Source organism: Camelina sativa, chromosome 2, assembly GCF_000633955.1.
Source record: "Camelina sativa cultivar DH55 chromosome 2, Cs, whole genome shotgun sequence".
In the NCBI taxonomy this organism is placed as follows: domain Eukaryota; kingdom Viridiplantae; phylum Streptophyta; class Magnoliopsida; order Brassicales; family Brassicaceae; genus Camelina; species Camelina sativa.
Genome location: NC_025686.1, coordinates 22,727,278 through 22,752,252, shown reverse-complemented (window position 1 = coordinate 22,752,252; position 24,975 = coordinate 22,727,278). Strand labels below are relative to the sequence as shown.

General features: G+C 34.0%; 6 protein-coding genes across 6 annotated transcripts; 3 read left to right on the top strand and 3 right to left on the bottom strand.

The window, feature by feature from the left end:
• On the bottom strand, positions 1,050-1,715 carry LOC104733235 (pumilio homolog 15-like). The gene has a single exon (XM_010452831.1). The coding sequence runs from the start codon at positions 1,698-1,700 to the stop codon at positions 1,278-1,280; it is 423 nt and encodes a 140-aa protein (XP_010451133.1). The 5' UTR covers positions 1,701-1,715; the 3' UTR covers positions 1,050-1,277.
• On the top strand, positions 9,023-10,532 carry LOC104755815 (putative FBD-associated F-box protein At5g56390). Its single transcript, XM_010478285.1, has 3 exons — positions 9,023-9,868; positions 9,978-10,112; positions 10,236-10,532. The coding sequence occupies exons 1-3, from the start codon at positions 9,023-9,025 to the stop codon at positions 10,530-10,532; spliced, it is 1,278 nt and encodes a 425-aa protein (XP_010476587.1).
• On the top strand, positions 11,989-13,449 carry LOC104755805 (probable FBD-associated F-box protein At1g32375). The gene is made up of 3 exons (XM_019232793.1): positions 11,989-12,828; positions 12,935-13,088; positions 13,190-13,449. The coding sequence occupies exons 1-3, from the start codon at positions 11,989-11,991 to the stop codon at positions 13,447-13,449; spliced, it is 1,254 nt and encodes a 417-aa protein (XP_019088338.1).
• LOC104755794 (putative FBD-associated F-box protein At5g56390) lies at positions 14,960-16,444 on the top strand. The gene is made up of 3 exons (XM_010478262.1): positions 14,960-15,817; positions 15,902-16,036; positions 16,148-16,444. The coding sequence occupies exons 1-3, from the start codon at positions 14,960-14,962 to the stop codon at positions 16,442-16,444; spliced, it is 1,290 nt and encodes a 429-aa protein (XP_010476564.1).
• Positions 19,105-19,668, bottom strand: LOC109127474. The gene is made up of 2 exons (XM_019232249.1): positions 19,556-19,668; positions 19,105-19,470 (listed from the first exon to the last, which is right to left on the bottom strand). The coding sequence occupies exons 1-2, from the start codon at positions 19,625-19,627 to the stop codon at positions 19,156-19,158; spliced, it is 387 nt and encodes a 128-aa protein (XP_019087794.1). The 5' UTR covers positions 19,628-19,668; the 3' UTR covers positions 19,105-19,155.
• On the bottom strand, positions 19,638-22,001 carry LOC104755784. Its single transcript, XM_010478252.2, has 2 exons — positions 19,740-22,001; positions 19,638-19,645 (listed from the first exon to the last, which is right to left on the bottom strand). The coding sequence occupies exons 1-2, from the start codon at positions 21,526-21,528 to the stop codon at positions 19,638-19,640; spliced, it is 1,797 nt and encodes a 598-aa protein (XP_010476554.2). The 5' UTR covers positions 21,529-22,001.

Here is a 24,975-nt window from a genome sequence, read left to right as displayed (position 1 = left end):
ACTGGGAATGGATGTGGCGCCTACTACTAGAGGTGTGCCCATGAGCCATGAGTAGACATTGGGCCCACTAATAGATAATGAATCCCTTGCCCAACAAATCCTCCAGCTGCTTCTTCATCTCTACCATTTTTGCTGGAGCCATCTTGTATAGAGCCATAGATATTGGCATCGTCTTTGTTTCCAACTCAATCGTAAAAGGATCAGACCAAGATGGTAGTAACCCATACAACGACTGAAACACATCCTCGAACTCTTGAAAACTCCGAATATCATCTACCGCAACCTTTTCAAAAGATTCTAACATAACTGCTCCAAGCTCGTCTATGACTTTGACATAAGCCACACAAGGCACCAAAGGTCACAAAACACATATACAATGAGAAATCAATCCATAAAGTCACATAAAACACAAAAGAACAGAGAATTAATAGCCTAGATAAGTCTTGGTCATGAACTCATTTCTAAGACAAGAAGGTTCTGACTAACCACGAACAAAAACAACATCACATCAAGATTCTGTGACGCCCCTATTCTCAAATCTCCACTTCCAAGGGTAGATCTCTCAAGAACATGCACATAAAATATTTAGGAACAGACGTACAACTTCCTCTTCTTCCTTTCTCAGTGGGGGAAGAAAGTGGCTAACAAAACATTAAACTTCAAGTTTTCTCCCTTCTAAACAAAGCCATAGGATTTCCCAAACCCAAACCACACAAACCAGAGGACTTAAAACTAAAATGGCTAACTACAATTTGTTGGTGTCGATTAACAGCCATCCCAAACCTTCCTTATGGGTTGCGGGTGTTAGAATTATCCTTCTATTATGTAAGTATCATCTATGTTTAAAATTGTGTATGAGTTCTTTTTTTTTTGGTTGTGTTGACTTTTTTTTTCCCCTGTAAAAGCTTTTACTTTTAGCTGTTTTAATAAAAAAATTGTACTAAAAAAAAACAGACATGAAAATTGTAATTCTAGAGGTCATTGGTTCACTCAAGCTTCTAAAATACTCATTTGTAGGTTGCAATAGATATAATTTTGTGCAAGTTACAATTGATGTAGTAGAGTCACATATGAATTTAGTTGACGCCAAAAATATGAATAGAAAAATTTAATTTATTTTTCTCTTCTTAGAAACCATTTTACATAGTCTTAAAAGAAAAGATAATCGGAAAATAATACATATATATATTGATGATGGATTGTCATGTAAACTAATAAAGGGAGAATGAAACTTCAGTTTTTATAAATGATGTCTTAATGAAGGGTATTGAAGTTTGTTATGAAACTTTTTTTGTTATCCAATCAAACTCTTTATGCAGCTCTTTATGCAGATTCTTTGTGCTATCATCAAACGTCTTCCCATGTGATTTTCTTCTTAAATAAATTCCATCTTCTCTTGCTCTCCATTCCCATAAGCCTTTGACTTTAAATGCTCTGAATTTCTGAGTAAGTTTAAATTTAGGTCCTTGTAATAAAGTACACATAAAACGCGTCCTACCGAAAATATTACGCTTGAAATAATTTGTATAACTCCCTCCATTTGGTATTTTTTTTGGACCTAGTACATCATTTTTGGAGTAACATTTCATCAACAATGTTTTGTTCATTTTGAGTTCGTTCATGATCTTGATTCCAGCGCTGGATACATGACCAAACAAACAAAGAGTCAAAACAAATAGGAAAATTGTGAGATTTTTCATATTTTGTTTTTAACTGTTTAGATTTCTTTTTGTTGTGTAGACTAGATATATATATATATATATATATATATTGTGTATTAATAAACAACATCTATGTTCCTTTATTTGTATTCATAGTTTATTATTTTCCAGTGAATATAAATTTGCTAATTATAACTAATGTATCAAATCATCATAGAACATATCAACTATGGTAATAAGAGTTGTAATTTTGTGTACTAGCCTAACAAATAAGATTTTTTTTTAAAAAAGAAGCATTGTAGAGTTGACATTTGACACATTTGGTACCTCTTCTTTTGACATGTGTCTTTACTCTTAGTTCTAAAGATATTATTATAATAGGGGATAATTGAATTTAATAATATTATCATACTAAATAAAATAAAATTCAAATTTTACATAATGGTAAAATAATTTTAGGATACACTTTTTTCTGAATTATTTCACCATTTAAAGTTAGAAATATTTCTAACTTTAAATTATTTTTAAATTAGTTAATTCTGAAATAATTTTAAAATATAAAAAGTAATACTATTTATCTTAAAGACACATATTTCTTTGTTTTCTTTTTCATCATTTCAAGTAAAAAGTAAATCAGACTATAAAAATAGTAAAATCTTATATAATAAAGTAAGGTTCACTCTTAACTTGGCACTAGAGAGTGACATTTGGCAAAAATAATCATCAATATAATCTCTTTTTCATTAAATTATAGTCTTTAATATAATCTATATCCCAAAAAGTTATATAATCTACTTTAACTTTGCACTAGAAAGTGACATTTGGCACCATAATCTACAATGTAATCTATTTTTCATTAAATTATAAGCATCAATCTAATATATTTTCCATCAAAATAAAATTAAATAACAAAAAATATAATCTACTTTTAAAATATAATCTTCAATATAATCTATTTTTCATTAAATTAAAATTAAATAACAAAAAGTAAATAATTTACTTTTAAAATAGAAAATTTGTTAGAAATACTCTTTCTTGGTTATTTTCATTTTAACCCTCCTTTAATTTTTAATTACATTTTAACTTTGCATGAAAAATATTTTAATCAATAATATGACAAACAAAATTTTTCCGACAAAGAAATTTTGACATATTTTCCCACCAAAAACTTTTCGAAAAAAAAATTCCCGCCAAAATTTTTGTCAAAAAAAAATTGATAAAAAATCTTTGACAAAACAACTTTCCCGCCAAAAAAATTTTACAAGACTTTTATAAGGTATGAAACGATTTAAAAACCTTATAAAAGCTTTATTAAGCCTTGCAAAAACTTTGTAAATGGGCGATGATGACGAGTGCGTTTTTTAGGGTTTTGGTTTGAGATTGTTGGATACGGTGGCGTTGGGAGAGGATCGAGAGTAGGTCTCTCGGTTGCTCTTGTAGGTTGTCGAATACGGGACTGGATTGGCTTTCCAACTTTGATTCTGAACCGGCGAGGTCAGTTATTCCCAGATCCAGCCTCATGTGGGGGATCTTCAGTTTTGTGGGCTTTGACGATAAGGGTTCAGGAAGTGTTGAGGGGAAAAGATACATGGGCCCATGGTGAGGGATGTATGATTTTGCGTTTATCATGTATTTCTGGAAGGATCTGCGTTATCGGTCGATTGGATTTGAGGTTTCCATTTGTGGGTTTTTGGGTTATTGTGAATCTCGATTTGATCCTGTGGTTCTATGAGATCTTTGCTATCATGATTATGATTCTCTTGACAACAGGTTATGCGATTTTCTTTCCTTGGCTTTGTGGATTGATGGTAAGAGGATATTCATATATTTACAGTCCCGGGGAGTTTTGAAGGCAAGCGGATACGATTTCAGATCTTTTTCGGGTTGGTGGTCTTGGGATTTGGGTGTATATTTAGCTGGTCACGAGGTTTCTTTTTTCTCGATCTACCTTTACATTTCCTCATTTCGTGGTGTATTCGTTGTTGTCTCTTTATCGGAGTATTGCTTTTGGTCTCTCAGAGGTTGTATTTGTGCTCGAATATGTGGTTTGTTATGGCTCAGTTGGCTCTTAACAAAGGAAACGTTGCGTTGGTCTGTACGGAGGTTGTGAAGATCTCTGGTTCTGTCTTGGCTCAGCGGATTCAACAGTTCTCCCTCACTTTAATTAGAAGGCTGATGAATCCTGCGGTTCAGAGGATGGAGTCCTTGATTGCTTATCTGCCCAAGATTTGGAAGTTGGAAGCAAAAGTTATGGGGGAGGATTTGGGATAGGGAACTTTTCAGTTCAATTTTGAGGAAGAGGCGGATCTTCAGGGATTCTTACTCAATGGTCCATACCACTTCAATGGATGGATGATCTCCTTAGTTTGTTGGGAACCCATTAGTTTCTGGGTGAAGGTGGGAGGCATTTCTATGCATCTGTGGGAGTTAGCAACGCTTGAGGATATAGAGAAGAAGGTTGGGAAGATCAAGGAACTCGATGTGGAAACAGGAAGCATTTGAGTCCCGGTGAATGGATTTAATCCTCTGCTTTTCAAATTGGTGGTTCCCTTTGATACAGGTGATGAGGTGGTGGTCACCATCGAGTATGAGAAGTTGTCTGGGTTTGGTAAACATTTCTTCAGATTAACACACGATGTGTTGGTCTGTCCCGAGTTGAAGAATGTCCCTGCTGGTCGCGGGAGTGTGCACCATGTGGATAAGAGAGGGGTACAACGACAGCAGACTATGGTAAAAAAGGGTCTTGCTCAACACGATGGTGGGTGGGAGAAACCAAGAAAACATGTCAAACGGGCTTTGGAATTTCAAGCTGAGCAATATAATGAAAGGAGACAACCTTCGTTTCGGGGTGGTGAGTCAAACTCTTCCGGAATCTCTCTTCAAGAAAGGAATCAAGGGCATGTTTTGGGACAGAAGATGAGATATCATGCTAGTGGGTCAGACACTAATATGGGATATGATCTTTCTGATTCAAAGATGGCTGGAGGTGTCAAGATGGATCCTTCGGTTGGGTTACCACCACATAGGAAAGGTATTCGACCAGTGTGGACCAAACCAGTGTATAAGGTTAAGCAATCCTCCGGTGAGAAAAAGTCTCAAGGCCTTGATCATAGCGGTGCTTTCCCTAGGGGAGTCGAGGACAATTCAATGGAGGTGTCAGTGGAGAATGGTTCAGGTGGAGGGGACGAGGATCTTGAGGATCCGGGTTTCAATGAAAGTACTGGTGATTTGTTAGAGGATGGGGAATTTGACGATTGTTTCAGATAGAAGGGATGTTAGGGAAGCTATCTGAGCCATTGTTTTCACCGGAAAAGGTACACCGTAGCTTCTACATTGATTTCTTGTCTGACAAGAATCATCTGCTTGTGTTAAAAACCAGAAACCCTAATCTGTGTTTCAACAGTTTTCTTCTACTGCAAGTTTCAGATTGTTGTCAGCTTCTTAAGTCTTTTTATTCCAGTTTTCCATCCAGTCCAAAGACAGGTGAGGGTGGTATTTTCGGATATGCATTAGCCTCTTTCCTTATATATTCTTTGATAGTTGTGACTTGTGAGTATAGGCTCGAGAATTTTCTTTGGGTGGTTTGTATTTACATGATCAAGTTAGGTTGTTAGTAATTTGAATTTTTGATGTTAATGCTTAAAGATACATGTAAAGACAAGTTTACAGATGGCATAAGCATTTGCATGAGAACGAGAATGAGAATGTTAGTGTGGGAGTAGTTGTGCCATGAGGGTCTTGCTCTAAGTATGGGTGTAATTGTGCCACAAGGGCCTTTCTCTGAGTGTGATATTTAAGGTGCATGATAACATGATAACGAGATAAAGAAGAGTAAAAATGAGTTGTGTTGCATTTCATCAATTTGATGATTGTTTAATGGTTAGACATTCTGATTCTATGCTAAGTAGTGGTCGTGTTTATGTTTGGTACATGTTTACTGTATGAACAGGGGGCAGAGTTTATCTCCTCACTGAGTAAACTTGTTTTACTCACCCTTTTTTCTTTTTGCTTCTTAAGGTCAGGAGAGAAATGTGAATATCTACGCAACTTTGTACTTTCTTTTGGTGTATTTTTGGGAGTGGGTTGTGACACTCGACGTGAGGCTCCACCTACTGCGACCCCACACCCCGAAGTACAGCACCACCCACACTGCTCACACCGGCTCCACCTGCCCCATCAGTACCACTATCGGCCAAACCCACTAACCTCTCCTAAAACGCTTGCGACTCACCGACGCCCTCAGCCATCACACTTTGATCCATGGTCTCACTAGCAACTGGACCTCTGCCATTACAACGACCACGACTGCGTCCACGTCTACGACCACATCCATGACCACGAACGCGTCTATAACCAGCAATAAAACTACCTCTAACCATCTGTGCTACCAAAGACAAAAGGCTAAGCAAACAATTCAAACTGCACGCAAAGAACAAATCTTACTGTGAAATCTCATTGATGGCTTGAAGGGGATGGTACTACTACCCCATACCACACACACATTGACTGACTATTCATAATCAGTTCCATCACACAACCTACAACTTCAAAACATCATGCACCAAGCACCAGAGAAAATAGTTAACCAATTAAATTCCGTAAAACACTAGAAACCAACCATTAACCTGCCTTAGAACCGTAAGGACTCTGATACTAAACTGAAACAATCCGACCTGTTTATTTATTTATTTACAATAAATATTTAATTAAATACACCATAGTATTTAATTATAACCAACCAATAAACCAACAATAACCCAACATAAATAGCAGAAGACATATCAAACAACCTCCAATATATTAAAATACAATACCATTCATAACCAATATAAACAAGCAACCTGACATAGTTCTCACCAGGTTCCAACGAGATTAACATGAACACAACTCAATATCCGAGATCCTAGATCATCCTCCTCCTCATCGCCATGAGTCCACGTCCCATATCACCTACACCACAAACATCAGTTGAGATGCATAAGCATTATCACAAATACTTAGTGAGGCAATCCTCCGATCTACTAGGCTATACACACAAACAATTAAGGGCATAAACAAAAAATACCACATAAGCAGCCAAACAAGAAAATCAGAAACCAGAACTGCGTTCACAGGCACCTAGTGTTGGTCGATACCCCTTCTGGTGTTGGTCGACACCACCAGACTACACCACTTCTTTAACGCGATTTCCTTTAGCGATATCGGATGGTGTGTCGATCGACACCGCAACTCTACAACACCTTCGCTGATGATCTCCACCATCAATCAACCCTAAAACTCCACCACATCATATAAAAAAATATTGTGATTCATATTAATGTTGCAAAATTAAGTGGAATTAGGCAATGAGATTTATGACTATATATTATTGTAATAATGCAACAAAATAATAATTGCAGTGGCAATATTTGCAACATTTTTAGTCGTGAGCATCGTCATAAAATATATGCGACAAGCGTATATTTAAAAATAATTACTACTAATTTTGTAGCATTTATTTACGTCAATATATAGTTGGATTAGACCATTGTGATTATACCACTAATTTGCTGCATAAAATTGTTGCATTAATACAAAACCTATAGAAATATATTACTTCGTTGCAAATTTGTAATAATATTTGCTATATTTTTTCTTGGGCAATAATTTATAACAATTGGAAGTTGCAAACGTATGTCACAACTATACGACAAATTTACTACAAAAATAATGTTGCATTAATATGAAAATATAGCAAGAAGGCTATTTATTGCAGATTTTGCAATATATATGCAACAAATACCAATTTGCAATGCTCTTATAGCAAAAATAGAAACTATGACACTATTTTCTTGTAGTTCTTAGTCGAAAATTAGAAAGAGATAAAGAAACCCTAAATGGATTTTTTGCCTAGTAGTTAATGAAGAGGATTTGCAAAGTAGTCGCAGAAGAGACACATACTAAAAAATATGGGGGGGGGGATATTACACTCCTAAATCTTGGCAAAAAATACTAAAGATTAGACAACTATCAAATAGAGTAACACAATGGTCTCAGAGGAGTAGCAAAATCGTTGCAACACCGTAGCAAGATAGTCGCAACATAACAAGGGTCGCAAAGTTTGTAACAAGTGAGTCGCAAATTGTTACTCTATTGTGACTCTCATACTTTAATCAAAATACAAATTTATGTAATCTATAATTTTTGACCATTTCTATTGAAGGTCTGATGAGACATAGAAGGCATTCAAAGAAACAAAAACAGAAGTCTCAGGGGCACGGCATGAAATCACACTGGTTGAAAACCATGAAGAAGCGTCAAGGTGGTTTAAAGTTTCCTAATAGAGGACGTGTGACATTAGGAAAGAAACATTACTTGTCTAAAAATGTTCAAGAACAAGACGATAATTATTAATTAGTCTCTTACTCGAATGTAAATAAAAGTATTTTACAATGATTTAAGTTGCAAGTTTGGATATCTCCTAAAAATTTTTCCTTGTGTCTTAGAAACTTAGTTAAGAGACAAATCACTTACCTCGTTCACATGAGAGGAACATCTCACGCTCCTTCTTGAGCCAAGTTACTGTTCTGTCATTCTGTTCTGTGTTACACAATTTTAGTCTTATTCAACTGTAACTACTGATTTTCGGTTTAGCTTCTTTGGTTCTAGTATTGGTTCGGGATAATTGGATAGTCTTGGTTCAGAAGTTTGAAAGGAACGTAAACATTTTGTTACATTGCCATTAGGAAAGAAACTATCGAATTACCTTTAGTTGATTTAGTGGAGATGTGATCATGTTTAAGGGAATTAATACGCTCTGTTCTTGTTTTAGTTGGTTTGAAAAGGTCTGGTACGGCCAGTATGGTTCAATCTTCAGTGCATAATCAAACCCAAATGTATAATAAGATATTTTTCAAGTGATTAAGATTAATGTCAAACATTGTGCTATTATTTGTTATTTTATACAAGTTATCTTCACCAACAAAACATATACTGTATTTAGTTCAGATTTTTTTTATGTATCAGATAATGGCTTTAAAATTAATTAGGTTTTAAATTTTGTAATTAAAATATACTCCTATTAGCTAAGAAATGACTTATTTTAGATTAACTTCCCAATTTCTATTTATAATTAATAATTAATTTATGAATTACATGAGAGATTCTAAATTATTTGCTTATTCTACGATTTTGGAGGAGTTAGTTTGGATTTTATTTGTTGCTATTTCTATATATCTCGGTAGGGATTTGCTTTACTCTGCGTCCTTGCTTATGAATCCTATTAATTTGTTTGGCTCCTGAGAATCTTATATATCCCTTTGTTCATCTTTTTTGATGTTTTCAGGCTTTCAGATTTCTCCGGATGCTGAAAGCTCTTAACAATGGATAGGTTAAGTCATTTACATGATGAGCTTCTTTTGGATATATTGTCGTTACTGCCTAGTGCTAAAGATGTTGTGGCCACAATGGTTTTATCAAAACGTTGGCGATTTCTTTGGAGGATGGTGCCAACGCTTGTGTACGATGATAGCTATCAGAACACTGATAAGAAAAGATTTTCTACCTTTGTAGACAGGTCTATGGTGTTGCACAAGGCTCCAGTTCTAGATACTTTGCATTTCAAACTCGGTAAAATCTTTGGTACTGGATATACTCTGGCTAGAGCTGCAGATTATAAATCTTGTGTGCGTAAACTGGTTATCGAGATCGATACTTCTCCTAGTAGTAGTCAACCTCCAGTCATGGTTCCTTGGAACTTGTATAGTGGGGTTTGTAACATGCTTGCGACCTTGATACTACATAATGTGGTTCTGATGGAATTTCCTGCTACCCCAGTTTCTTTCCCATCCCTAAAAAAGTTAAAGCTTAAATTCGTGAAGTTCGCAGGTAGTAAAGCTGTCAGCAAGCTTTTATCCAGTTGTCCTGTTCTTGAAGACTTGGGTTTGAAGGAATGTTCAGGTGCCACCATTTGGAGCGTTAGAGTGCCATCACTAAAGCGTTTATCCTTATTAGAAAAAGTAAACAATGTTCTTCATGAGTTTGTCATAGATGCTCCTTCTTTGGAAAGCTTGAAGATTGTTGACTATTCGCTTGGCTCTCGTATCGCTGAGAGTAATATGAGTAGGATCATCACCGCAAGTGTCGACTTGTTTACTCCCCAAACAGAGCAGCTTATGGGCTCTCTAACTTCAGCCAAGAGTCTTTTTCTCTGCCTACCAAACTCAAAGGTAACATGTTGTTTAGTACACTTTAACTACATTTGATATGGTCACTAATTGACTTCTCTTATGATCGAAACTATTGACACTACACTTCTCATGCACTGAAACTATGCAGGATGCGTATCCTGTTGGCAGAATATTCCGCTCTCTTGTACATTTGACTATATGCACATGTGAGACAGACTGGTTGAATGTACTTATACGAGTGCTGAGAGATTCCCCTAATCTAAAAACTCTCAAAATTCAACAGGTATGTACATTTATATTTCACCTCAATTCATTCAGTATCATTAAGATTAGGTTACTTTAATTACCAGTACTATATCAGTACAATCGATTGATATGTTGCGATGTACTTTGTATATCTGATCAGTACCATGCCTTTCGAGATGGTGAGCCGCGCCCGTGCTGGAAAGAAACGAGCTTGGTGCCTGAATATCTGTTACCTAGTCTTGAAACCTTTGAATGGGTAAAATATCTAGGGACAGAAACAGAGAAAGAAGTAGTAGCATTCATCTTACGAATCGCAAGCTGTTTAAAGCAGGCCACTATTAAGTCTTCTAAACCTGTTGACCACGACAAGAAACTTGAGATGCTCAAGGATTTTCCAGTATCGTCTAGGCGTTCACCAGCTTGTCTGCTTGCTTTCAGCTGGAGTGTTATATCTTAATCTTAGATAAGCAACTAGAAATTTGTTCTGTTTATCTTTTTCTTAATTTTAGCTCATTGAATGTTTTTATGTTAGAAAAAGGTTCTTGGAACTCTTGGATATATCTCTATCTTCCTCAGACAGGGGTTGCTCTCTTTGTTGGTGATTAATTACATACACCTCTAGTTGGAGGAGTGGGGTGGTTCCATTTATGCTTTTAGATGAATTTTGTATTGTTTGATCAAAAAAATTGGCCGCTTTTTTTCATTTTTTTTTTTGAGACAAAAATTTGGTCGTTTGAAATTTCTTAAAGAGTTATTTAAGTTGATAGATAACAAGATTTAGAAATATATTAATGAAATGAACATTTTATAACTTTGCATATATGAGCCAAAAAAAAGAGATTATTTTTGCATATAGTATAGGAGGAAGGTCTTGTAAATCAGGTAAGCAGCTATGTATCTCATGTTTGACAATCAGTGAACTTCTACATAATGCTATGCGCTCAATATACAGAGACAGCGAAGCCAGTCGAAGTCAGTCGACTGAACATCAACATAATGCAATGCGCTAACTTGACTGAAGCTATAGAAGGCACAAGCTGCTCAGTATGAGAAAGCAGCTTTGTATGTTTTTTCCTTGTAATATATATATAGATCGTTGAGGCTGCTTTGTACTCTTTGCTTTCTCTCGGAGAAAGATTTTTTTAGGTGTCTTCATTAGTTTGTGGTTTAGTTTGTGGTATTTGCTCCATTTCAGTCTACTGAGTAGGTTAGAATTAATTGTGTTTGTTGTCTGCTTGTCACTTTATCACCTTTAAACATTCATTTTTAGTTTACTTTAAAAAATATTAAACTACTGATTTCCGTTTTCTTTTGTTCCCAATGGTCGACTGCTTTGAGAAACGCGACTATTATTACTAACAAAGACCTTAGCCCTTTACCCTTTGGGGTTAGAAAAATAGTCATAAATTCTTAGAACCTGAAGCGTCGAAGAATTTTGAAAGTTGCACCGCTTTCAAATCAATTAATATTCTTATATTAAGAGAAGTTGGCATCACCGTATCAGTAGAGTAAAAAAACAGTTTTTTTCTGATTATACAGAGCCGTTTAAGGTAATTTACCTATACTGTGAATTTCTTCTGATTCTCAGTCGTGCTTATTTGATTTTGTAACTTGTAAGTTTAGTTCATAAATATAATTCCTGGATTAACTTTGAGCGCTAAGTGAGTTTGGATTTTGTTTGCTTCACTTTCTATTTGTGGGTTATGTACCTCGCTAAGGTTTGCCTTTGACCTTGCGTTGTTGCTTATGATTGTTTGCATGGTTCCTGAGAAAAACACATACTTAGAATTTGATATCCTTTGTTGCTTTCAAAATCTGATTTGTTCATATATTTTTTTAATGTTTTCAGGTTTTGACTTAGAAAGTGTAAATCTTTTATAAAGCTCAAAGCTTGATTTAAAGGGGATATGGATATGGATAGGATTAGTGAGCTGCCTGATGAGCTACTCTGGAGAATATTGTCGTTACTGCCGGCCACAGATGTGGTAACCACAATGGTTTTTTCTAAACGATGGCAACATGTTTGGATGATGGTGCCAAAACTTGTATACGATGATAGCTATAAGAACCACAGCTATGAAAGATTTTCGCAGTTTGTAGACAGGTCTTTGTTTCTGCACGAAGCCCCGTTTATAGAAACTTTGCATTTCAAACTTGGTAAAACCTGTGGTGCTGGAGATATTCGAGTCTGGACTAGAGCTGTAGAGAAATGTTGTGTGCATGAGCTGATCATCGATATTGATTGTTCGTCCAGTACAACTCCAGTCAATATCCTTCCAAGGTGTTTCTATACAAGATGTCAAATGCTTGTTACTTTGAAACTTAAGAGTGTCATTCTTGTGGATTTTTCATCTCCGGTGACTTTTCCGTCTCTCAAAACTTTGAGCCTTCATTCTGTTGAGTATCCTGGTGAAATTTTTCTCGACTCGTTTTTTTTCAATTGTCCTGCTCTTGAGGATTTGGTTGTGGAGAAATGTCCTAATGACAATGTGGAAATCTTCTTCATTACTGTTCCTTCTCTCAAAAGATTAGTATTGCGGTTTTACGATATAGATGAATCTCATTTATTTGTGATAAGTGCCCCTTCTTTAGAGTTTTTGGACATTGTTGACCGTAGCTGTGGTTCTATTAGTGTCGTTGTCAATATGCCTAAGATTGTTAAAGCAACTATTGACGTCACTAGTGTTTATTATCCTTCGGAAGTTCTTGCTTCTATCACTTCAGTCAAGCATCTTGATTTATTAACTTCAAAGGTATTTTTTCTTAACCTTAGGCTAGTTTTTCTATCATTCTTCCATGAATACGTGCCATATTTGTTGATGCTACATTGCTCCTGTACTTATGGTGTTTCTTTTGCAGTATCCATATCCAGTTGGTAGTATCTTCGGCTGCCTTGTACGTCTAAAGTTATGCACATGTGAGGCAAAGTGGTTGAATCTACTTATGTGTCTTCTCAGAGATTCCCCTAAATTACAATCTCTCAAACTTGGAAAGGTAAGTACATATTCTAAACCCAGTTTCTTCAGTTTCCTTGATCAGTACATATTTTGTTCTAATGCAGTGTACTTTTATCACTTAATTTATGTCAGTACAAATACAATGACCGTTGGACTTACCAACCACGCCCATGCTGGAATGAACCGAGTTCAGTCCCTGAATGTTTGTTATCAAGTCTTAGTACTCTGGAATGGGTAAAATATCAAGGAACAGAAGCAGAGAAAGAAGTAGCAGCATTTATCTTAAGGAACGCAAACTGTTTAAAGAAGGCAACTATCTCCTCTAATTACACCGATCCCAACATGAAACTTAATATGCTCAAGGAGTTGTCTTCGTCGCCCAGACGCTCACCTATCTGTCAGCTTATTTTTAATTAACCGAAGTTATCATGATCAGCCCTGAAGGAAAAAATATGTCTAGTAAGTCTCGAGTAACACAGCTGTTCTCTGTGTGTCAGTGCTTAATCCGAATTTTAGTATGTTGAAAGATTACAGTTGAGCTCTTTCAATCTCTTATGTCATGTCTCTCTACATTAGACAAAAGAGAGAACCACTGTGTTACTTGGTTTTATTTATCTGCGTTAATCATTTTCTGGGTCTTATAGACTTAAATATTACACAAAATGAGCATGTTATGTTGGTGTTAGGTTGGTTCGATTTCTTGGTTTGAAATATTAGTTGCTCGAAAGTTTGTTTGTTTAACTTGGTTTGAAAATTCCTGGTCAGGCAATAAGGTCTTTTATTTACGAGTACTATATCAGTATACGTGGTGCTATACTTGAATCTCAGTACCATCACATTCCCGCGCCCCCTGCTGGAATGAAACGAGCTTGGTGCCTGAATATCTGTTACCTAGTCTTGAAACCTTTGAATGGGTATATTATGAAGGAACAGAAACAGAGAAAGAAGTAATAGCATTCATCTTACGAATTGCAAGCTGATTAAAGCAGGCCGCTATTAAGTCCTCTAGATCCATTGACCACGACAAGAAACTTGAGGTGCTCAAGGATTTTTCTGTACCATCGAGGCGTTCACCAGCTTATCTGCTTGCTTTCAGCTGGAGTGTTATATCTTAATGTTAGATAAGCAACTAGAACTTGTTATGTTTAACTTCTTTAGAGCTAGCTCAATGATTGTTTTAAGCGTCTCTGCGTGCTGAAATAATAGGAAAATTAAAAAAAAAAAATACTCACTTTATCTCTTTATATTAGGAAAAGGTTCTTGGATCTCTTTGGACCTCTGTCTTCGGGATTGCTCTCTTTGTTGGTGATCCAACCCACCTTGGTTGGAGGAGAGGGTTGGTTCCATTTATGCGTTATTGTTTGATCAATAATTTTGGTCGTTTGAAGTTTCTTTTAGAGATAGATAACAAGATTTCGGAAGATGTGATATTTAGGAAAAAACACAATTTAGAACTTTGCAATTAATAAACAATCTGTTGACAAAGAAAAAATAAACAATCTATGGATACAAATCTAGAGCCAGACAAAAAGAGATTTTTTTTGTTTTTGTTTATGTATAGTGTTTGCTTGTGATTTTAGTTTCCTTTAAACAGTGTTTTTTGGTTTACAACTTTACATACTTTTTCTTTTTGTTAGGGTCATTATGTTGGTTTAGTTAAATTATAACTAAACTACTGATTTCCGGTTTAGCTTCTTTTGGTCTGACATTGATTCGGTTAACTAAAGAAGGGAAACGAAAACTTCTTGACGCCTTTAAGAAATAGCTTCTAGGTCTTTTTGCTTCTTTTTCTATATACCTCGTTAGGGTTTTGATTTTACTCTGCGTCTTTTCTTGTGACTATTTGTTTGTTCCAAAGAATCTCATAATCCCTTATTCTTCCTTTTTAATATTTTCAGAAATTTGCGGATGCTGAAACCTCTTAATTATGGACATGATAAGTCAGTTGCATGATGAGCTTCTCTTGGGAATATTGTCGTTACTGCCTACTGCTAAAGATGTTGTGGCCACAATGGTTTTGTCAAAACGTTGGCAATCTCTTTGGATGATGGTGCCAAGGCTTGTGTACGATGATAGCTATCAGAACATTGACTATGGAAAATTTTCTACCTTTGTAGACAGATCATTGGTTTTGCACAAGGCTCCGGTAATCGAAACTTTACATTTCAAATTTGGTAAAACATGTGGTAGTACCGGAGATACTCTTAATAGAGCTGCAGATAAATGTTGTGTGCGTAACCTGATTATCGAGATTGATACTTCTTCTACTAGTAATACTCCAGTCACACTTCCTAGGAGCTTGTATACTGGGGGATGTACAAGATTTGTGACCTTGGAACTTAGTAATGCGGTTCTCGAGGATGTTTCTTCCCCAATTTCTTTCCCATCCCTTAAAAACTTGAGTCTTATATTTATGAAGTACCCAGGTGGTGATGAATTTGTCAAGAGGCTTTTATCAAGCTGTCCTGTTCTTGAAGACTTGGTAGTGGAGCGATGTCCAGATGACAGTGTGGCCATTTTCACCGTTAGAGTACCTTGTCTTAAAAATTTAGTCTTGCAAAAAACAAGGAAAGTTATAATAAACGAATCTCATGGGTTTGTGATAGACGCTCCTTCTTTGGAGCGCTTGGACTTTGCTGATTATTCATGTGGGTTTTGTATCGTTGAGAATAATATGTGTCAGATTGCCAGAGCAAGTATCGACGTTTACTCCCCCGGAACTAAGCAGCTTTTGGGCTCTCTAACTTCAGCCAAGCGTCTTTTTCTCTGCTTAACAAACTCAAAGGTAAATGAACTGTGACTGATATTTGATCTTTAGTCGAGTTCTCTTATGATCGAAACTATTGACACAACATCTCGGTATATGCAGGATGCGTACCCTGTTGGTAGTATATTCCATTCTCTTGTACATTTAACTATATGCATATGTGAGACGGAATGGTTGAATGTACTGATACGTGTGCTCAGAGATTCCGCTAATCTTAAAACTCTCAAAATTCAAGAGGTATTGTTGTATATACATATATTTCACCTCAATATTCAGTCATTTTGTTTTATAAGGTTATTATTTACGATATCAGTAAGGTTGATATGATGCGCTATACTTGTATCTCAGTACCATTACATTCGGACTAGCGAGCCGCGCCCGTGCTGGAAAGAAACGAGCTTGGTTCCTGAATATCTGTTACCTAGTCTTGAAAAATTTAAATGGAGATATTATGAAGGAACGGAAACAGAGAAACAAGTTGTAGCATTCATCTTACGAATTGCAAGCTGTTTAAAGCAGGCCACTATTAAGTCCTCTAGATCCATTAACCACAACAAGAAACTTGAGATGCTCAAGGATTTTCCTGTATCATCGAGGCGTTCACCAGCTTGTCTGCTTGCATTCTTCTGGACTCTTAAACTTTAATCTCATATAAGAAATTAGAAGTTGTGATGTTTATCTCTTTATATGTTTAGCTCATTGGATTTTATTAACTTCTTGCTCATACTGGATTAGATATATGTTCTTTTTGTTACTCTTTTATCTCTTTTGACTAGGAAAATGTTTTTGGATATTTAATTTATCGGAAACAGTATGTACACCTCTTGTTGAAGGAGTGGGTTGGTTCCATTTGTGGGTTTAGATGAAGTAGATAAATATATAATAATATTTAGGAAGATATTTAAGACAATAACAATGTACAGTAAAACCTCTATACATTAATAATGTTGGGACCAAGACATTTTATTAATTTATCTATAAATTAATATTTATTAATTTATAGTATAACTTAATAATAATTATTTTATAAATCCTTCTTTTAATAAAAGGGAAATACACAACTTAGTTTTTGTAGACTTTATAAAAAATATAAATGGTTACAAATGCATAAAAATAAAAATAGGTTATATATAGGATATACATTAACTCTATACTCTTCATAAGATAACTCTTCATATATAGATAATAAATGATAAATGATAAATGATATCCATAAATCGTGGAGCAAAATTTAGTTATAATATATATGAAGATCCTCCTTTCGTATGTTTGTATCAAATCGTAGACTTTATAAAAAAAATAGAAATGGTTACAAATGCATAAAATAAAAATAGGTTATATATAGGATATACATTGACCCTATACTCTTCATAAGATAACTCTTCATATATAGATAATAAATGATATCCATAAATGATAACCAGGGTCCAAATGATATCCAAATTTTTTACTGAGTAACGGGTCAAAATTTGAATATCTAAATTCATTTCATATATTTCTTTTGTTGAATTGTATAGTTTTATATACTATAATAAACTTTTTAAATAATTTAATTTGGACATGTGCTGGCTGTTTTTAAACTTTTTAAATTAACAAACATAAGTTACATATTTGGTCCTAAAATTAATATGTGCTATACTATAGATTAAGTCATAGAATTAACTATCAAAATACAATATATAATTTTAAACACTAGACAAATCAAATAAAATTAACAAACAAAAATATATAATGTTGTTTAGGGTTTGTTGATCCCTTTCAATTAAATAAAATTTACCAAATAAACAAAAAGAATGAATTTCAACCCGTGCTCTAGCACGGGTTATATTCTAGTATATCTTTAATAGTTTAACTTTCAAAAATTATGAATTGAGACAATTTTAAGAAAACAAAATTAGACTTTTGGATGTTCTAAATTTTATGGTATTGGAATTGAACTTTTAATATTTTGAAAATATTATTAACAATAAATTATAAATACAATAGACAAATTCACTTATACACATGACATACATAAATTCAAATTTATGAATAATAATATCAATTGTTGTATTTTAATAGTCAATCAAACTATCAAACTGTAATGATGGATATATAGAAATTGAAAACTTAAAAAAAATGTAGCTAGTTTTTATGACATGTTACAAAATATTTTATATCATTATAATACAACATAACAATTTTTATTATAGATTTGAGCTTTAGGAGAAATATACATTATTATATCAGCATATATATATATATATATATAAATTTACATGAATATTAATTTATGATATTATTGGATCATGTTTTACATGAGAATTTCAGAAAATTTATTATCTTATTATTTTATCGAATTTTGTTATTTTTTACACTGGCCCGACTTGAGACTTGTAAAATTTATTAATTTATAATGCTTATTAATTGATAGAGTATTACTGTATAACTTTGCTACTAATAAGTAAAAACGATATATATGAATACAAATCTAGAGCGAACCAGGCATTTCGTTTACCCAAACTGAGCAGCTTGTGGATTCTATAGCTTTAGTCAAGCGCCTCTATCTCTGCTTACCGACCTAAAAGGTAATATGCATTACTGGTTTCCTCTTAAGGACTCATTTCTGTCATCCTTGAGAGGGTATAAGACATGTTCAATAGCCAAGTAAAATCTCTTTGAACGGTTTGTGATCTACACCTTAGATATGTTAGAGTTAAGCTCTAAAGAACTTTGAATGCTTTTTTCTTTTTTCATATATCTTTGAGTTTGTTATGTTCTCGCTCTTGCCCTGCCTCTTTGCACTGTCGTCTGTCGGAGAAAGAATCATAAACATATTGTGTCCTTGGCTTAGCTACAGAATATCATTTTCTGGTTTTTGCTCCATTAATTCTGTTTAGTGTGTCGACTGATTAGTTGAAAATTGTGGTTAAAAAGATTTGTGGTTATACTTGTTACTCTATTTTCTCCATCGGGGCTTGTTTTCTATCGGTGCTTCTAACTGTTGCAATTACAAGTTTGTTTAGTTTATAGCAATGTTCAAGAAAGCGCTAGGCGGTGTCTAGGCGGACACCCTGCGCCTAGCGCCTAGAACGCTTAGTCGGGGCCTAGATAAATTTTAAGCGGACTAGGCGGTTTAGCATAAACTCTTATATATATAATATATTATATATATATATATAATGTAAATTTATAACAAAGCAAATAATCTATATAAATAAAAATCCTAAAATCTGTCAAATGAAAAAAATAAAATATGAATTAAAAATTTACTCCAAAGTCCAAACTCTAGTAACGTTAAATAAAAAAACTAAATGGTATGCAATTTTAATAATAAATAAATTTTAATGAAGCTTCTAGTCACACCTTTCTTCATCTTATCCATCAAAAGGGTGATCATCATCTGACTCAAACTCAAAATCTACTTCTTCTTCATAATCAGACTCATCAAGCTCTCTAGCCAAATCATCATCTTTAGATGTGTCTCCCATAGTTTCAGAAGTATCTCCTAGTTCCACATCATCTTCTTCAACGATCCAATCTTGAGCATGAATAGCACAATCAGCAAGTAGTACGTCCACTTTCTTCTCTTTTTGTTTTTTTCGTTTGGCCAACAGCCTCATGTTAAATTGGACGTAGACAAGATTATTCAAACGTTGTGTATCAAGTCTGTTTCGTTTCTTGGTGTGTACCTACGTAAAATATGATTAGTTAGACACAAATCTAAAAAATTAATTTTTAAGTTCTGAAAGAAATAGTTTATGTAGTTTGAATTACCCCTTCAAAAGTACTCCAATTACGTTCACATCCGGATGAGCTCGTTGTCAAAGACAAAATCTTCCTTGCCATTGTTTGTAGCTTAGGAACCTCAACTCCATAGAAGCTCCACCATTGAACTAAAATATATTTTTATTTAATAAACAACTATTGAAAAAAATTAAAAACTGAATAAAATAAATACAAAAATTCTTAGAGAGCAAACCAGGATCATAATTTTCATCGTTTTTGGAACATCCTTTCATGGCTGTAGGATGCCCGAAATTTCCCTCTTTTTTGGTATACTTTGCAAGTTCAGTGTTGATGACAAATGTTTGAGTATCAAGATCATTTGGATAAAACGCATCAACACACTTGAAAGTAGCACTAATGACATCCCGGTCAAATTGGATAGTTGAATCCTTATAAAAATAATAAGGATTCAAGAGATATCCCATCCAATGAAGAGGACTATCAAGTCGACCTTTACTCTTCTGCCCAATGATATCAAGTATAGGTTTGTAGTTCTTCTCAATATCTAAGACTTTGCATATCTCCTTCTTTGCTTCTTCCAACTCTCCATGTAGAAATCCCATTGTTGGCTTCAAATCTCCATCAGCTAATCTAAGTACTTTAACCAAGGGTGCAAAGACTTTGATACACATTTCCACACCATCCCAAAATTCCATATTTGTTGTTGTATGATATGCTGCAAGTCCTTTGGAATCTTTTGCCCATTTACATGTGTCCCATTCGGTGCTAGCAAACATCATCTTTAAATGCTGTTTCTTCTCTAGCAAACTTTGCAAAGTAAGGAAGGCTGATGCGAATCTAGTTACTCCAGGCCTCACAATGTCTCTGCTCTTTGTAAACTTCCTCATCAAAGATAAAGTCTTATGATGAGCATAAATAAAAATAGTAAATGTCTTAGCCCTGTCAATCGTTTCCTTGAACAAAGGAAGCTTAGCAATGCCTTCTACCATCAGATTTATTGTATGAGTAGCACAAGAAGTCCAAATTATTGTTGGCTTCACCTCCTTTAATAACTTAGCAGCAGCCATGTTGTTAGTGGCATTATCAGTTACCACTTGAACTACTTGATTTTCACCCACTTTCTCAATGCACTCATTGACATACTCAAAAATATATTGACCTGTATGGGCATCTTCAGAACAATCTTTAGAGGAGAGAAACATTGTACCTTCTTTGGAGTTTACACACAAATTCATGATGCTTCTTCTTTTCCTATCTGACCAAGAATCTGTCATGACAGAGCATCCACTCAGCTTCCACTCATCTTCTTGTGCTTTCATTATACCAGTCACTCTACCAACCTCTTCTTTTAACAAAGGCTCCTTCAATTGATATTGACTAGGCGGAGTGACACCAGGTCCGAATTGTCCAGCAGCTTCAAGCATTCTCTTAAAATCATCATTCGCAATGGCATTAAAGGGAATTCCATGAGAGTAAACCCATCTAGCAATATATTGATGGACCACATGCAGTTTCTCTTTCGCAATAACATTCTTGATATGTTGTTGACGTGGTGTCAATATTGGACCTTGGGGAGATTCATGATTGATGTTTGAAGTAAATCTATCCAAAGGACCAAACATGCGAGACATTTTGTTAACTCCCATCCCATCTACTTCAATGACTTCATCTTCCATTTGCCTTCTCTCATCAATATTTGCTGAATTCCGAATCTCAGAATCTTTCATCCGAACTCGTTTTTTTTTGTTTTTTGCTTCCTGCATTGCTAGCTTGCACTTCTCTTGATCTTCTATATTGGAATTTGGACAACCAGACACATTCCCTTGTATTCTAGCAACATGTTGTTTCAACCTATGAACTCCACCTGAAAACTCTTTTCCACATAGTTTACATTTTACTTTGTCCAAATTGGTGGGATTTACCAAAACTCCAAATTCCCAACCAACATCTTTCGATTTTCTCTGCAAATTTTCTGTCTCATTCGTTTCTCCCGATGCCATGATCTAAACAATGAAAAATGAAACACGTAATTAAGATACTTTTACAAAATTACTGAAGTAAAATAATAGAACAAATGATCAAGAACTAAAATAAAGTAATAAACCCAACGAACTATCTATCTAACCATATAAACAATTGCCAACATAAACAACTAATATAGTAATACTGTAATAAACAACATCTTCCCTTCCCACTAACAAGAAGACAAACGTAGAAGATAAACAAAAATAACAAAAGGACAAATACATGGAATTGTGCTCTTGTACACCTAAAAAGCAATCGGATTCAAGGATGTAAAATTATTCTTTAATCAATTAAATAACAGCACTTAAACTCGTCAGTTGTTTTACCAGAGGCTATGAGCGTAGGAGACAAAGAAAGGCTGAGACTAGATGATGCAGGTCTCTTCAGTTGGGAGAATTGGTTGAAAACAGAGTTGATTTGAGAGAACAGAGTACGACGGAATCGTGTTGTCGTGGGTTTCAACCCAAAAAAAACCCTTTCTTTTTGTTTTTTTTTTGGGCAAAAAAAAAGTAAAACTACCCTTAATCACCGCCCAGACCGCTTATATCCGCTTAATCACCGCCAAACCCGCCCAAACTTGACCTCCGCTTAATACCCCCGATTTTACAAAAATCCACGCGGACTAAGGACGCCTAGCGCCTCAGCGGCGCCTAGGCCGACTTTTCGAACACTGGTTTATAGAGTGTTAGACTAATCAAACTACCGATTTCCCGGTTAAGCTTCTTTTGGTCTGATTGGTTCGGTTAAATTGGACCATCTTGGTTTAGAATTATATGACAAGGTATATAAAAAAAGAACATGAATTAAGTGGTGAGGGTATAAATTAAGAAGGGATTTTTGCCAAATATGCCATATTTTAAAAAAAAGTTTTGGGGAATGCCACATTTGTCTCATTTTTCTGAAAATGCCACATTTTTACTGTTCACATGTGATTTTCGTGGACGAGATCTGATGGACAAATTATTAGAGTAAGTCATAGACTTGTCCACGAATTTCATTTTTCTAACTTGTCTACAAGAATTATATTAACGAAGTTGTCCACGAGTTCAAATTAGTTATCTATATTATTAAAGATAAGTTGTCTATGAAAGATAATTAAACAGAAAAATGTAAAGTTATTGAGATGGTGGACCAAAAAAGGATGATAGACCAAAAGAAGATGGTGGACCAAAAGAAGATGGTGGACCAAAAGAAGATGTCGAGGAAGATGAACCAAAAGAGGATGGTGGACCAAAAGAAGATGTTGAGGATGATGAACTAAAAGAGAATGATAGACCAAAAGAGGATGATGTGGATGAGGGTGGACCAAAATATGACGTGGAGGATTGGGTTTCTCGCCGGCATCTTTCTCCATATAATCTTGTCCATCATCAACATATTGTCCATCATTCACATCTTGTCCATCATCCACATCTTGTCCATCATCCGCATATTGTCTATCATCCGCATCTTGTTGATCATCGGCATCTTGTCCATCATCCTCATTTTGTCTATCATCCGCATCTTGTCCATCATTCACATCTTGTCCATCATCCGCATCTTGTCCATCATCCATATCTTGTCCATCATCTATATCTTGTCCATCATCCGTATTTTGTCTATCAACAGCATAGTGTTTATCAGGGGTATTTATGTCTTTTTAAGTAGATTGTGACATTGTGGAAAAGAAAAAGAAAAAGTGGCATTTTGACTAAAGTTTTTTACTATTCATGGCATTTTTATTAATTAACTCAATTAAGAATACCTTCTCCGTTGAACGAGAAAAGTACCGGACTAGTTACAGGTCAACGTATATATATATATAAGGTATATTTTCATAACACGACGACATTTGACAGCGTATATTTTCGATACATGTCCTCACTTAACAATTATTAAATTTTTTTAATTTATTTTCTTCAAAAATACATACATTACTTTTTATATTCACTAAATTTACATGATATTGATGTACTATAAAAAATATATTGACATTTATGCAATGTCCTTTTAGTAATTATATATATATATATCATTAATCAATATTTTATATAATTAACATAACATTATAATTTCGTAGAGGCATCATTTATAAATATTTTATATGATTACCATAATATAATAATTTAGCAAACAAGAAAGAATTAAATATTAATATTAGAATTTGGACAAAATAATTTTCCGATAATTAAAGATTTAAATATTAATATCATTATCTTGGAAAAATATAATGTGATCGTTATTAAATTCTTTACTAATTTCAAGGTATAAAAATATTATAATATTATAATAATTATTTGTTGACAAAAAAAATTATAATAATCGTTTCACAGTTTTTGTGTCAAAAGATCAAATCAATTTATTCTAAAATAATTCCAAGATATAAAACAATATGATATATATATATATATATATATATATTTTAATAGTAATCATTAAAACAATTTATTCCATATTAATTCTTTAAAATGTAACTCCCATGATGTTTGAATTTTTTTAAAAACAAATCTTTCATCATATGAATACACTTTAATGTATTAATTGCAATACAATTTTTGTTTTACAAAAAAAAAAAAAAAACCGACAAAAGCTATGGTATATTTATTCTTTGAAATGTAACCATAACTCCCATGATATTTGATAAAAACAAAAAACTGAAAAACCTCTCATACTACTACAAATTTATCTATAAATAGCTAAACAAAGTTTTCATCAAACATCATATTCTACCTCTCACATAATTTTCTAAATTTTGTAATATTTAACATTTTCCTTTATGTGACATTTGTAGGTTTTGAAATAAATAAGTTGAGTCTAAATTTTGGAACATATCTAGAAGTTAACATGTGAAATATGGTTATACATTATAAATATGGTTATACATATCTAGAAGGTCTTAGGCACATAACACATTCTCACTTATAATGTTGTTTCAAATGCCTATTTTGTGTATCAATATTGTAATTTGTTATTCTTTTGATCCATTTGATAAATTTTTAATATAAAAATTTTAGTTTTAGATCATAATTCATAAATTCTAATAGATTTTATATCTTAGTCACAATATTTATGCTACTTATTACCCATGCTATATTTTACACAAGTGTGTTTGTATGTATTACCCATGAAAATAAGTTTAAACAAATATTAACTGTTTTGAATATTATTACTTTCAATTTGTTCCTTAACATTACAACTGTTTTTGTATGTATTTATTAACTTTCTTTCCGATAACCATTTCTATGGTCCTTTATTTTATTTATAGGTTATGACTTTTGATGATGAGAAATGTTTTGCGATGGTTTAGGGTTTACGGTCAAGGAAGATTTGGATGTCTAGGTGATATATATCGCATGATATGGGTTCCCAAAGCCACGTGATTCTTCCAAATTAAGTTTTTATTTTCTTACACAGTTAAATCTTAATTATTTTCTTAAAATATA